Raw genomic sequence first — 14,399 nt, 5'->3', positions numbered from 1 at the left:
AACCCTGCCTTGAAAACCCCAAAACAACAAAGACTCAGGATAAACAAACAACAACAACAAAGCTCACTCTGAAGGTCTACCTGAAAGGAGACATCCTTCATGGAGGTGTCCTAGCGTCCGTCTCAGTCCTCGAAGGTCTTTCTGTTTGTAGTACTGTTTATATGTAAGTCTCCATCTCTACTATGTTAGCTTCATGCTTTGTGACCGGCAAGAAGCATCATGCCTAATCTGACAAGTACTTAATAAATATGGTGCTTACTAAGAAAAACACCTACGAACTGGATTTTGAATAGAAAAAAAGTACAGGTAAGAAAATCTGTTATAGCCAACGCTCACCATCCTGCCTCTTTAATTTTTGGGTGGTGAGACATTTGTAGAATTTTCTACAGTGCATTCTGATTGTTACTCAAGATGAAGAAGTCCTGAGTCAAAGCTACTCAAGGGAAAAGAACCTTAAAATCACACTAGTTTAATACTCTTCCATCCTCTGAGAAACAAGTGACTATACTATAAAAGAATTGCTAAAGTATTATAATTTCCATATTGAAAACTTTAGCCCAAAAGTTAGTACAACTTTTTAAAGAACTTGCTCATGATCAGTCTTCGTTTAGAATATAGCGCTTTAACAAGCTAGAGTTATCAGGTTACACTTATCAATAGTCTTAAAACCCAGGTACACAGACAAGTAAACTCCTATTTGCACACTCACCTCTGCAGTGCAAGATATCCAATCCAGTCCTTGCCCATGTTCTCGGCAAGTGCTCAACCACTGAGCGACATTACTGTCCCTAAATGTAGGTCAAGCCCAACCACTGAGCGACATTACTGTCCCTAAATGTAGGTCAAGCCAGCATATTAACTAACGTGTGGTCTGTTTCATTCTTGTAACTGTTTTTAATCCACCAAATCTATTAATATAAAGTTCTCTACTCAAAATCAAGAGCATAATTCCTATTCATTGGCCTACTTTTTAGTAATACAACAGATAGCTCTTAAAGGCATTGAAAGAAAATTCAGGATTTTTTGGTATTCTGAAGTTGAAGAAATACAACTCAAAGATCTAATGTTTCCTATTCAATCTTTTCAATGAAAGCTATATTCCCAATGGAAACAACAATCCATTGGATTAAAGTAAGAAAGTTAGGAATCTGAGGTTGTGTCTATTTTTAATGGGCATTTGTTGAGTTTAAGCTGTTTTATTTTAAGAATGAAATGCACTGAGACATAGCAAGACTTAAAGTCACTTTTCATTCTAACCTCTAGAAACCATGATGTCTCTCATACAAGTTATCCACTGTGCTGTCTTTACCTGCTCTCCGTCATTAACTCAGATACCCAAACAGAAACTGCCGACCTTTTCCACTCATCACCGGAGAGCACTGTGCCAGCTGCTATTTCAGGACTAAGCCTGTGGTCACTTATAGAAGCTTCAAAACGCACGGCACTAAGATTTCAGAATTCAGCATAGGGCTTCTAAAATTAACATTTCTCCTAGGATGGATCTGTTTGTACCTAATATTTGGAATAGTTTCATTCATATGCTGGCAAACCAAAGCCTAAAGGAAGCCGCTGAAACTGGTTCATGTTTTAAGCTACTTATAATACAGCTGTCATAATTAAACAGAATCAATCCCAAGGGAGTTGGACATTACAGAAGCAATGACTAATATTTTAATGCTGCGGACCAACAGAAGAAAACTGAAGTCTGGGTTTTATTTGAGTTCAAATAGCAAGTAAAGTAACATTGTCTATAATAAAACAGTATCTGCAGAAATCAGAACAGGACTCCCTGAAACCTAATATATCTACTTTGCTATTTAAACTGTCCACCTGAAAGTCTTGGAAAATACTTAAGAAACTGACTTTGTAATCTCTCTCCCTGAGGAGAAAACAGACAATTGGATTAAGTGCTGACTATCAAAACTATTTTGAAAAATCACTTCTTAAAATGATAAACAGTAAAAATAAGCACAGGATACATTTGCTTAATGCACGGTAAACTTTATCATAAAAGCACAAATGGATGGATGAAGAACTTGGGAAGTAGCAGAAGTTAGTCATGTTGTCTGCAAAGTGATAGGAGAGTTACTTTTTAAAAAAGGAAAGTTATTTGCAGTATCTTTTTCTTGATTATTTAAACCAGTATCACTAACTCTTAACTGAACTAAGTATTAATAATATAATACTGAGCTAGGTTTAACCTGATATAAATATCCTCTCCTCTCTGCTCACTATTTACTGGTGACTATTCACAGACAATACAACCCCCAAGAACAAATGAAGAACTTGAGATGTGGCACATAGCTTCACCTGACTCATCACAGCGCCGATTCCAAATAACTTCAGAATGGTGAGGTAGCGCTATGCTACTCTTGTACTGAGACCTCAAAGTTCAGAGCTTTATCATTAAACAGTGGTAACACTGACATACCTGAAGTTTATCTTCTTTGTAAACTTAAAGAGATTCTTCTAAGCTTCAAGGGATAAACTTGAATCCAAGTCAAATGAGCTCCAGACAAATACTGTCCAGCAGCCTGTTTCCCTCTCTCCCTGTCTATTCCTGAGGGTAGATCTATTCTCCTTCCCCGGGTCATTGGACCACCCCCACTTAAACTACCAAGACCATGGGCCTAAAAGTTTCAAATGTACACCAAAGAACGTTTTTTTTTTTCCTCCTTAAATTCCTTAATCTCATTTTTTGCCATAACATATCTGTTCCAGCATCCTGCCAGATCCATATGTTCCTTCAAAACCTGCATCCAGGACAGCTCCAAAAGCAGTTAGACCCAGATGACCCCACAACCTACACAACAGGAGAAACAGCCTGCTCCACCTGGACTCGACCGACATCCCAGCTTTTTGAACCCACTCCCCAATAACGGTACCCCAACGTCGGCAGGAAGTAGTCACAGATGATTATGTTGCCCCCTATTCATTTATTATCAACAAAAGGCTGGGAAGTTGGGATTCAGATGCAGGACAAGCAGCAGAAGTGTATATTTAACATACCAAAACGGACGTAGCTCCTCCCTGTATAATGCAGACATTCTGTTCACCCCTCTTTCTCTCTCTGCATCTGCTCTTGCTGTGTGTGCACCTTTCTATCTTTCTCATCCCTTTCCCCTGCATCTTTCTGCCCCAGCCTTGGTCCTCGGAATGCGGCTTCTCAATAAATCTACTCTTAAATACTTTTTAAGAAAGAAAAAACTGAGGTAGATGTAAAAGAAAGGCAATACAAGTGACAAGCTGTATTAAAGCAAATTCTGACCTACAGTACTGATAAAAGCAATAAACTAATTAACAGAGTAAAGTAATACTGGAAAAATTAAAAGAAAAAAATTGAGACATCTTCACTACACTTTGCTACCATCTACTCATTCCCAGGCAGATAAACGTATTTAGACATAACCCCAAATAAACTTGGTGCTCTCTCCTTAAACGCTAATGCTCTGATTATCGAATAAAACATATAATGAGGCTGTAATATTGAAAGACATTAATATTCATTATCTAGACAAATATCAGAAAGGCAATAGGGCGTGTTGAGTAAATACGAACCTTGATAAGAAGAAAGCAGCATGCCAAAGATCTCTGAAGACGGTGCCAACGCTGTAAGAGGCGTCTGTACCATGGCTCTGCACCGCTCCCTCCTGGGTGTTATCTGTGGTACTAGAACCGTCTCCTTCCCTATGGACCTCCAAATGAGCTGCTTTTCTTAATTTCCTTAATCAGAAAACAATTAAGAGTGGAGAGTAGTTTAAAATTTTAACAACTATTCCAGCACATTCAAAACATTTACAGAACACAGTGAAGTTCAAATGTACTAGACAGAATGTGAACCATGTATAATGGTGCATATTCAAGTTCAGTTGTATAAATACAAGGACATTGTTCCTTGCTCATAGTCAGTGCACACACGACTATATGGATCATACTGGAAAGATACTTAAGAAACCCTTCCTTTCCTATGTAATTATTCCTTTTTATATAAAGGATAAAGGAAGCTTTAGACTGGAGAGAATTACAACCTAAATAAGCAAGGTTACTTACCTAATGTTGGTGCTACCTTTCAAAACTGAGATGGACTTAAATCTCAACACCCCCAAACTATAAATACCACACCACCTTAGCAACAATATCCAAAAGAAATATTGCTTCAAAGCATCTCAAAACAGAACTGCATTGAGCTGGGGAGCCAGTGAGGAGACCCGTTATTTGCTCCTTAGCAGACATTATTATTACACAGCTCCGAATAACATTTAATGAACAGCCCTTCTTTTCCCTTGGCTCTATTTTTGCCAAAGACTCTTAGAAACACAGGGTCTTTCTAAATAGTAGAGCTTAGTTTATTCCACCTAACATCTATTTGCTGTATTGGTTCTGCTGATTTGAAATGAACTTAAAGAATAAATAAATAAAATAAATGAAAATTACTACAGCAAGAACAACCCCACAGACATATGGCACCAAAGTGGGCCATAAACAGAGACCTGATCACCTGGTAACTGCTTCTGGAGTTTTTAGTTTTATCTGAAAGAGCTACTCTGTAAAATAACATTATCCTCTATGAAGCCAAGAGAAGTTAGGAACAATCCCAGTGGCTGGAGAGATGGTTCAGTGGTTAAAAGCACTCGCTGCTCTTGAACACGACCCAGGCTCAGTTCCCAGCACCCATATCCAGCAGTTCATAACCACCTGCAGCTCCAGCTCCAGGGATCAGATGCCTTCCTGATTGTATACATGGGCAGGCACACAGACACACACAAACAGACACACAAACAAAATATTAAAGTAAAAATTTTAAAGTCCCATATTCAAATAACAGATTACTGCACTTTGGACAAGCAGTACCTTCTCCTTTTCCCGCCTGTGCTTAGAGGAGGTTTGGGCGTTCTTGTGGAAACAATCTGGCAATGCACGGTTCCCAAAAGCAGCATCAGCCATATTGGCCCAATCACTTCAGTTAGAGGTATGCTATGTGGGCTAGGAGCGGAACAGAATAATACTATTGCAGCAACTACAAATGGAGAGAGAAGATACATTCAGTTATAGATCTATAGTCATTCACTCAAAACCTTAAAAACTGTTCTTTTGACACTTCTTACTAAATTCTTTTCCTAAAGGTAATGCTTATCCATGTCGCCAGGTGTGGTGGCACATGCCTTGAACCCCAGCACTCGGGAGGCCACAGGCGGGCTGACCTGAGTTAAAGGACAGGCCGCTCTACACAGTGAGGTCCAGGCAGGCCAGGAAAAGTGAGGTATTGTCTCACACGCCACACCACCACCCCACTCCAAATAAACTCCTTCAACTCTTTTACTACTGGCCATTGCCTAACCGTGGCCTTTAGTAATATACGGCTGGAACAAGGTAACACAACACTAGGCATACACACTCAGCTTTGTAATGAAGATTTGTGATGAATTCAAATCTAAGGACATTTTTGGTTAGGTCACATTAAGAAAAAAAAATACTAATTTCAAGTACATTTATTCTGTTACACACAATAATGGAGTCTTTTAGAAAGTGTCTAGTAAGGTTACAAAATGCTTGTTTGTATTTGAGGTTTTGCAGCCTGGGACAGCCCAGCCAGGAACTAATCAAACAATGACCTTGAACTTCCAAGTCTCCTGCCTGTGCTTCCCCAGTGGTGAGAGTATAGGAGGTAGCAGTGTACCCAGGTTTATGTGGTGCTGGGAGCTAACCCAGGCTCTACACATGCTAATCCATCCACGCACCGTCTCCAGCCCCATCACTCAACGTTTTGAACACAAATACACTTGTACATATTGCCCCAGAAACTCACCGACCACTCGACGTTAATCAGTACAAAATATGGAAGAAAGCTTTTCCATGCCTACATTCTTTAAACTTTCTGGACATAAAACCTTTACAGGCTTACATCCTGAAACAGGTTTATTTTCCTACTTCAGGAACAGATGCAATCGCAGTTTGCCACAGTATTAGTAACTGCAGGCATGAGCCTCATTTTAAGATATTTACATAAGTTAAAAAAGAAAAAGTAAAAAATTGCCACTTTCCTTTTTGTTGTTATTGAGATCAAGTCTCATTAAGTAGCCCAGGTTATCCTAGAACTCATGGAGATCCTTGCCCTTCCCAGAATGAGAGCTGCACTCATAAGGCTCAACCCTTAGCACCCCCATGGACACAAGAGTCATCTGTAACTCCAGGTCTAGGGGATGCACCACCCTCTTCTGACCTCTGGAGAACCAGGCATACATGTGGCGCACACACATGCCAGCAAAGCATTCATACACACAAAGTAAATAATTTTTTTTTAAAATCATAAGGCCTAGATAGTACTTGATGAAATTTTAGAACTGCCAGACAATGCACATTAACAGAAAGACTGTAATAGAAGGCTGGGGGGGGCAAGACAACAGATCTGTGGCTATGGAATCAGAGTGCTCTGAACACTTGGTGAAGCAAGGTCAGAGTCTCAGGGTTTTCAAGTGCCATGTCCACACAGGTAGATGTAATGACAGTCTTGCTACTCTGCTGGGCCACTGTAAATACGAAACAGGAATCTGAAGCAGCATTTGAGAGAGTGGCTGCTGTAAACCGCAGCTTTACTATACAAGGAGCATAGATCAAATCATAGTGGTAAAGACAGAAAATAAGCCATACTTTGTGCAGAAAAAATTAACTGACAGAGTGGTATTAATAATAAGTATATAAAAGGATGTGCCGGGCATGATGCCCTCCAGTGGTAATCTTAACTTGGGAAGCTAAACCTGTAGTTCAAGGTCAGCATATGCTACACAAGGAAGGCAAGTATATTTATCTACGTGTGGTGGATGCAAAAGATTTTATCTAATTAAAATCTGTTTCTCTCTCTATCTTCCTCCCCCTCCTTACAAAGAGTACATGTGAGGTCAGAGAACAACTCTGGGTTATCAGTTTGCTCCCTCCCCCAAGCCACCAGACTGGCCCCAGGAATCTAACTCAAGCCCCATTACCTACTGCCCTCAAACGTTTTTAGGATCTAAACAATTTGTATGTAATATAGCAACAGATACTTCATGCACAGAAAGCCTTAATAACCATTAAAACACAACATCCTTAGAATTAAAAGCACATATATTTCCATTACTCAGCTATACCTTGAAGAAGATAGAGAACAAGAAGCCAGGAGAAGATGACCTTCGATGTCACTTGTAACCACCAGCGGAAGAAAAAGGGGAAAAACACAACTCGAACAATCCCTTTTCTAGTCAGAGAAGTCCAAGGACTTTCAGGCTTTGCCTTGGCAAATGCAGACCCTGAGAAAAAAAGTGAACTATGATGGCAGACTCCACTTACCAATCTTTCATTTCCTACACAAATTCAATGTCTGACAAACAACAAATGGCCTACAGTTTTATTCTATGACTAAAAAATGCCTAATATGGGATAGTAGTCATTTTCAAAAGCAATCTTACTCAGATACCACACGCGACATGTACATTATAAGAGATTATCAGCTGAAGTAACAGACTTACTTTAACTCATTAGGAATTATATCAGTAGAAGGGAGTGTGTCCACTGAGTAAAGCCAGGGCTGGAGCTCGGGCGCCTGACATTCACATAAAAACCTGGCAGTGAGCGGCCAATCTATAATGCCGTCACTCTGAAACTGGACAAGGGGATGCCTGGGGGCAGGTTCTCAACTTGTGGGTTCAAACACCTTTGAGGGTGTGGAACAGCTATGAAGTAACAATTTTCTGGGTGGGGGGGTCACTATAACGTGAGGAACTGTATTAAAAGGCCGCAGACAACATTAGGAAGGGTGAGAACCACTGCTCTAGGCTGAGGGAGAGACGCTGCCTCAGTAATGGTCCAGGAAGACTCCACATGTACACACGAATCTTGTTCTCCAGCACCCGAGAGGCAGACGTGAGCCACTCTTGGTGTCTAAACAGTCTATACAGTTTACTTCTACATCAGAAAGGGTTACCAAATGTGACCCTGTTTCTCTCATTGTTTCTTTTACTCATTCATCATTCATTCATTCATTCATTAATTCATTCATTCACTTATTTGTTCTGAGTGCTAGGGTCATAGCCAGCTGCCACAACACCCAGCTATAATCTAAATTTAATATTAAGTCCCTAGTTTGCGGTACAAACAGAAACCGTTATTCTTTTACACTAGTCCTTGAAATTCTATTTCAGGGAAGGAAAACCAAGTTGGAGTTTCTATGTTCTCTCATGTATGCTATTCCTGCCCTCATGCTCACTAGAATTGCCTTGATTTCTGTAGAGGGTCACATCACACTACTCTGAACTGTCTCTTGAGGACCACTGTGCACCGGCATTACACTTACTGATCCTGGACTTACCTCTCACAAGATCAACATCGATGAGGTCTGGTTTTACATGTGCTGTCTTCTTTGGTTTATTCCTTAAGCCCTGCAATATATTCAAAGTAGTATTAGAATTTAAAAATATTTTTGTTTAAATCCAAAATAGCAAAGGAGGAACAAACTTATATAAGGGTTTCAATTTAAAACAAAATCAAGAAGTAACCTATTAACTAAAGATACACTGAAGATTTGTTACAAATGGAACACATTACAGCAATCCAATACATTTTATTATTTTCCAAAAGAAATGTTTAGAGAGATGTGTAACATGCAAAGCCTATTATTATGGACAGTAAACTTCCAAATCAAAGATGTCATACACCAAGCAATATGAGCACACAGCGTAGGCCTTAGATGATCTAGGAGACTGCGGCCTTAGACCAGTAAGAAAGTAGTGAGGTTAAGGAAGGAGAACCGGGCCCAAAGGCACTCAAGACGTGATGCTGGAGGTGCCACTGAGGACAAGACAGAGATTCAAATTACTCAGCAGATGCTGGCATGTGATGCCAGCAGAGCCCAAGAGAATGGTCATTTCTCAACTGCCAACCACTGGCCGGAGTCCATACTGTCATCTCATCCCCCAGAACTTAAGACACTGCTCAGGACCAGGAACAGAGGTATGGAAAACAGTTGTCACAAACGGAATTGAATTAACTTAAATGTGAGACTAGTGGATTTTAATTAACACTAAATGTCTGCTATCACTACAGAGTGCAAGGTAAAACTTAGTGGGGAGAACAAAACTATGGAAAAATAAATCATCCTAAGTTAAGAACTGACAAGCTTAGGAACCAAGGCTGAGAGATGTTAGATTATTGCTCAGTCAAGCAAAGCAAAGTCCTTTTGTCCCACGTAGTGATAATGGCCCCTGAAGGTTAAGAACTTTTTGCATATAAAATAAGCAGAGGACATTGTAAATCTGAGTTAACTGACATGTCTAAGCCAAAAGTGTGCCCTGAGTCAAGCTACAGTTAGCATTTGAACTCTTCTCATGTTCTGCCCATTACAGGTCATAAACTCCACAGAGATACAAACGAAACAAAGAGAAAGGGTCTGCATTAACAATGCTGTAACAGTATTTTCTTACACAGTTGATCCTGTTCTCAAATCCTGCAATTACAAGTTCATTCACTACTACTATACTCTGAAATATGTTTTCTGTAGTTTTTGCCTCATTTGACATGCACAAAGTGGCAATAAGGAGAAACAAAAAGAAAACCTCACATGTTTTAAGGATCACCTAACACATATCCCAACTGAGGCTCCATAGAGCAGCACACAGCCTTCCTGTCTCAGTACTCACTGCCGTAAACAACTGTCCTTCATACCAACTACTTAGTGTTGTTTTTCATGTGTGTGTGTGTGTGTGTGTGTGCGCGTACTCTGTTGTATAAAAAAATTCAAGTACAAGGGTTCAGTGTTCTTATGTATACTGTGGTGTATTTCAAAGAAAATGTCAGGGAATTTATGCTTAGGCAGGAATTACAAGTGCTACTAAGGAAATCAGTGATACGCACTAAGTATCACTGCAGACTGGTTCTCACATAGCAGGCTAGCCTTGATTCACACTACATAATGAAGGTTGACCCTGAATTCTTGAACCCCTGTCCTTGGCAATTCTGGTGCTAGAATTACAGGAGACACCATGGTCAGTCAACCGGTGGTGTCTTTAGGAGAAACACACATAACAGCAAGTTTACGGTGTGATGTGATGGCACACTTACCATCCCAACACTTGACAGGTAAGGCAGGAGGATTTCTGTGTGTTTGAGGCTATCCTGGTCTACATAGTGAGTTATAGGCCAGTCAGGGATATACAGTGAGACCACATCTCAAAAGTGAAAATAAATAAACAAACAAATAAGTAATATCTACGTGAAGGTAGCCTATAAGAATATTTAAAGCATTTCAGACAAAAACTTTTACCAAAGGATTAATAATTTTAGTCATAAAAATGAGAGATGTTATCACCGAGGTCTGCATATCCATAAAATATAATTCTAACTAAGTGGACATTGTAAATGAAAAGTTTACATTGATCTGGTTTATACATTTGTATAACTTAACATAGCTTTGCATACTAACTCTAACTGTGAGCCTTCAGAAGTGCAGGCTGGGGGACGGGGATGGGGGAAGCAGACAGACAACCACGCTTTGAGAAAAACAGAATGAAGTGCTTGCTCAGGAACAAATGAAAAAGTACCCAGAAGAAGTGTGCTGTAACTTGGTCCTCAAGGATCAACGGCAGGCTTTAGTAGGAAACACCTGTTCCTGCAAAGCTGCAGGTCTGGCAGCAGGGAGTTTTGTAAGGCCCACATACATGGGCAATGACACAGAAACTCAATAAGGCCATTTTAAACTACAGTGTATTCTGTTCAGTGATCTAGACTTCTGGTGTACAGAAATACTGTCCCCTTCATTTTCTATCAAGGACACTAATACTAGTTTAGTTCCAGACCCTCATATTCCTCTATAATGACTTCATGAACATTTTGTTGAGGCTTTGAACTATGCATAGTTATGAGGCGTCGTGTGATGCATTTATTTATGAGAGTATTCACAGCCTTTCCTCTAGAATTAAGATATTCGGTACATCGCTGTTACTGGTAGTGAAGACACTGCAGCAAGCAGCATGTCTGAATGTCAGTGTACTCCCCTCTCTGCCAGCCTGACACCCACCACTGTACTTTCCTGCAGGTAACGCTGAGGCCACATGTGATGAACCTGTGCAGTTCTTGTCCTTCTGTGGCTGGCCTAGTTCAGGAAACATAATGAGCTCTCTAGTGGTTTGAATGAGAATGGCCCCTTGGCTCATTTACCTTGATGTATGGTCCGCCATTAGCTGGACTGTTTGGGAAAAATTAGGAGATGTGACTTGGAGTAGGTGTGGCCTTGCTGGAAGAGGTGTCACTATAGCAGGCTCTGTCTCAGAAGCCCAGGCTAGGCCCAGTCTCCTGTCTCTGCCTGCTGCCGACAGAGGATATGAGCTCTCAGCTACGTCTACAGCACACCATGCCTCCCGCCTCTTGCCATGCTCCTGCCGTGATGACCACGGACTAGCCCTCAAACACTGTAAAGAAAAACCCAACTAAATGATTCCTTTGTAAGTTGCCTTGGGTTTCCTCACAGCAATTGAACAGTACTAAAACTAGCTTCAACTGATTTCATATGCTTACAAATTAAAAGATTTAATCCTGTCTTATGGCTGAATAAATATTCTACTATACAGGTGAGCCATCTAACTGTTGGAGACTTAGACTTCCATTCCCTAGCTATTGTGAATAGTGCAGTTATAAGAATGTACATCTGGATATTTCCTTGATATGTTGACTTTATTTCCTCCAGATTAATAACCCTGGATAATAGGGTAGTTTCACTTTGAATTTTCTGTACTGACTATACTAATTTACATTGCTACAGTTACTGTGGGCAGCAGGGTTCTATTTTCTTCACAAACTTATAAGCACTTTTTATTTTCTTTTTGAGAAAATGCAGTTTTGTAACTTCTTATTCCTTTGCCTATACCAGCTCTTCTTCTCTGCTTGTTCTTCTCTCCCTCCTCCTCTTCTTCATTTTGAATAATGATTTTAATTTTGTACGTGTGGGTGTTTCTGCTGCACGTATGTCTGTGCACCGCGTACTTGCTGCGCCCTTGGAAGGCAGGAGAGCACAACTCCCTGGAACTGGAGTGTGCTGGGAAGCAAACCTGAGCGCTTCAGAAGAGCAGCCAGTTACACACTGAGCCCAGCTCTCTCAGGCACCATCTTAGCTCTTCCTGACACATCATCAGATGCTTGCTAATGAAATTCCTATTTTTCCTTCTTTCTTCTCATATTCATTAAATACTGGTATTTTTCAATGTTCTGTTCTTGGCCATTTTCTTTCATCATTCAATAAAAGTCTACTTACGTATAGACTCTATCTATATAATATGCAAAATGACTAATTAATATACACATTAATACCTAATATGTACAACAACATATTCATACCTATACATAAAGGTCACATACCTAGGACTCCCAAGATCTGCCTGGCTATTTCCAAAACAATTTTAAATCTGTCTTCCAATATTTCCTATCATACCTATCACTGCCTTAAGGGATTTATGAAAATCTAATTTTTATTTTCTGCTTGGGGTCTGTCAGTGTCTTCCTGTTACAAAGTCATGCTTATGCCTTGGGTAAGGTCTCTCAGCCTTCACAGGGTGACTTAGAGTTCTCTTTCCTGCTCATCACCTTTCTCATCTTCCTCAATCCAGTTGCCAAATCACATTCTCAAGGGTTCCTTCCTCTGTGTCTCTCCTCCCTTCCTTCCTGGATATTTTCATATGCCCTTCATCTGTCTGGTATGTCGTTCCTATTTGACTGTCCAGAATGTGTCAAACTCCTTTCATAAGCTGTCTGTCTATGAAATCTTTCCTAACCTCCCCAGACATTTTCCTTCTGCATTACTCTGTAGAGACTGAACACAGGCCTATCTCTTCAGTGACTTTATCTTATCCACAATAACATCCCGGATTTAGAAACTATAGCTAATTTATCTTTCTGCCCTCATGACCTTCAGTCTTATTTTAAAATGTTAGAACTTTGCTAAATAAATGTATCCTTTATAAGAACTTTAAAGATTAAAACTATTAAATATCAAAGAATTATTTCCTCTTTCATAGATGGTGCAGTCTGAACAGTGAGGAATCTTTTGAGCAGATTTTTAAGTATCTACAGGTATTAGTTTTTAATCTAATATTTCTATAGAAAATAGCAAGTGACTATAGTAACATTCTCTAGGCCCAAATTATACTTAGCTTGTGCAAGAACATACTGATTAGTATCTAAGCAAATAAAAATATATAAAATTTATGATCAAAGAATGCCAAGAAACAACAAATTTAGTTTTAAAACTATTTTTCATGCTAGCAAGAGAGCCTATGAGAATATCCTATAAGAATACGACCAGTAATCACATGGTCCAGAGAAAAATGCCTACTATGAAAGCATTTGAGTTAATATTCTATTTTCTGAAATCCCTTTTGAGATCCAGCAACTTTCTGCACCCACGTCACTCTGTTAGTTGCATAAAAAAGCAGATTCCTATTAAGCGCTTGCAGAATCACTCGGTGGCAAACACCCTGGAACACTTACCAGCTTAATAAACTGTACAGAGCAAGGACAGCATCATGGGGAGGAAAAGCAAACTAGAAGTATAAGGTGACAAGTGAAAGGGGGAAAGCTGGCAAAAACATGATCATTAGAAAGGACAGTAGAAAGACGAGAAGGTGCTACAGAGTAAAACAAAGTAAAAAGGTAAGACTGAAATCGCAGGTTCATCTGCTAAAGGGTCAGACAGAATAACATTAGCTAAGACAGTAAAAACCAATGAAATGGCAAAATGGCTGACAATCTAGAGAATGTTTCAGAATAAACAAAACAAAGTTGGTACCTTGATTTCTCTCTGTTCAACAGACTTTTCCCATATTTGTTGATCATAGGCTCCAATCTGTGAAGAAAGACAACACAGTTCAATGAGCATGGCTGGCACCGGGCTGTCCTTAAACATACACAGGAGTGGCTCTGCCACAGAGGTCAGAGGTCAATGCTGAGCTGCAGTGGTTCTCGGTGAGCTGCCTACAGACTGTTTGAGAATGAAAACTCCCAGCTTGCCTCTTTTTCAGACAGATCTCACTCTCACGGCAACCTCCCCCCTAGCACGGCAACCTCCTAACACGGCATCCTGCGTCCTGAGATTACACATGTGAGCCACCACATCAGTCTCACTGAAGGTAGCTGTCCACTGTGTAATTGTGCTGGGTGCTTAGATAATATAAAAGACTAAAAGTCCAGAAATGTACTTAGGAAGAGTGAAAGGAAGCCTGATTTACAACTCTTAATCACCTAGTTCCTTTAATAAACAAACCTACTAAACTACCACACAGTAAGACCCTTTTCCCCCAATACTACTGTGCTCCATTTTTCTGAGTACCATTTAAGAAACTGAGAAAAAAAAAAAAGACTATAATTCTTATTTATATCAAATA

At 39.9% G+C, this 14,399-nt stretch overlaps 1 protein-coding gene across 1 annotated transcript in view; it reads right to left on the bottom strand.

The window, feature by feature from the left end:
• The window catches only part of PHTF2 (putative homeodomain transcription factor 2), a 104,311-nt gene that overhangs the window by 33,502 nt on the left and 56,410 nt on the right, over positions 1 to 14,399 (bottom strand). The window contains exons 3-8 of the mRNA XM_080936201.1: positions 13,805 to 13,861; positions 13,507 to 13,518; positions 8,342 to 8,411; positions 7,125 to 7,283; positions 4,852 to 5,017; positions 3,559 to 3,723 (exon numbers count right to left, since the gene is read on the bottom strand). Of these exons, the coding sequence (XP_080792327.1) occupies positions 3,559 to 3,723; positions 4,852 to 5,017; positions 7,125 to 7,283; positions 8,342 to 8,411; positions 13,507 to 13,518; positions 13,805 to 13,861 (629 nt within the window). The remainder of the gene's footprint in view (positions 1 to 3,558; positions 3,724 to 4,851; positions 5,018 to 7,124; positions 7,284 to 8,341; positions 8,412 to 13,506; positions 13,519 to 13,804; positions 13,862 to 14,399) is intronic.

The sequence above is a fragment of the Micromys minutus genome (assembly GCF_963924665.1).
Source record: "Micromys minutus genome assembly, chromosome: 23".
Lineage (NCBI taxonomy): Eukaryota > Metazoa > Chordata > Mammalia > Rodentia > Muridae > Micromys > Micromys minutus.
The sequence above is the reverse complement of the archived record's forward strand: the minus strand, read 5'-3'. Positions and strand labels throughout refer to the sequence as shown.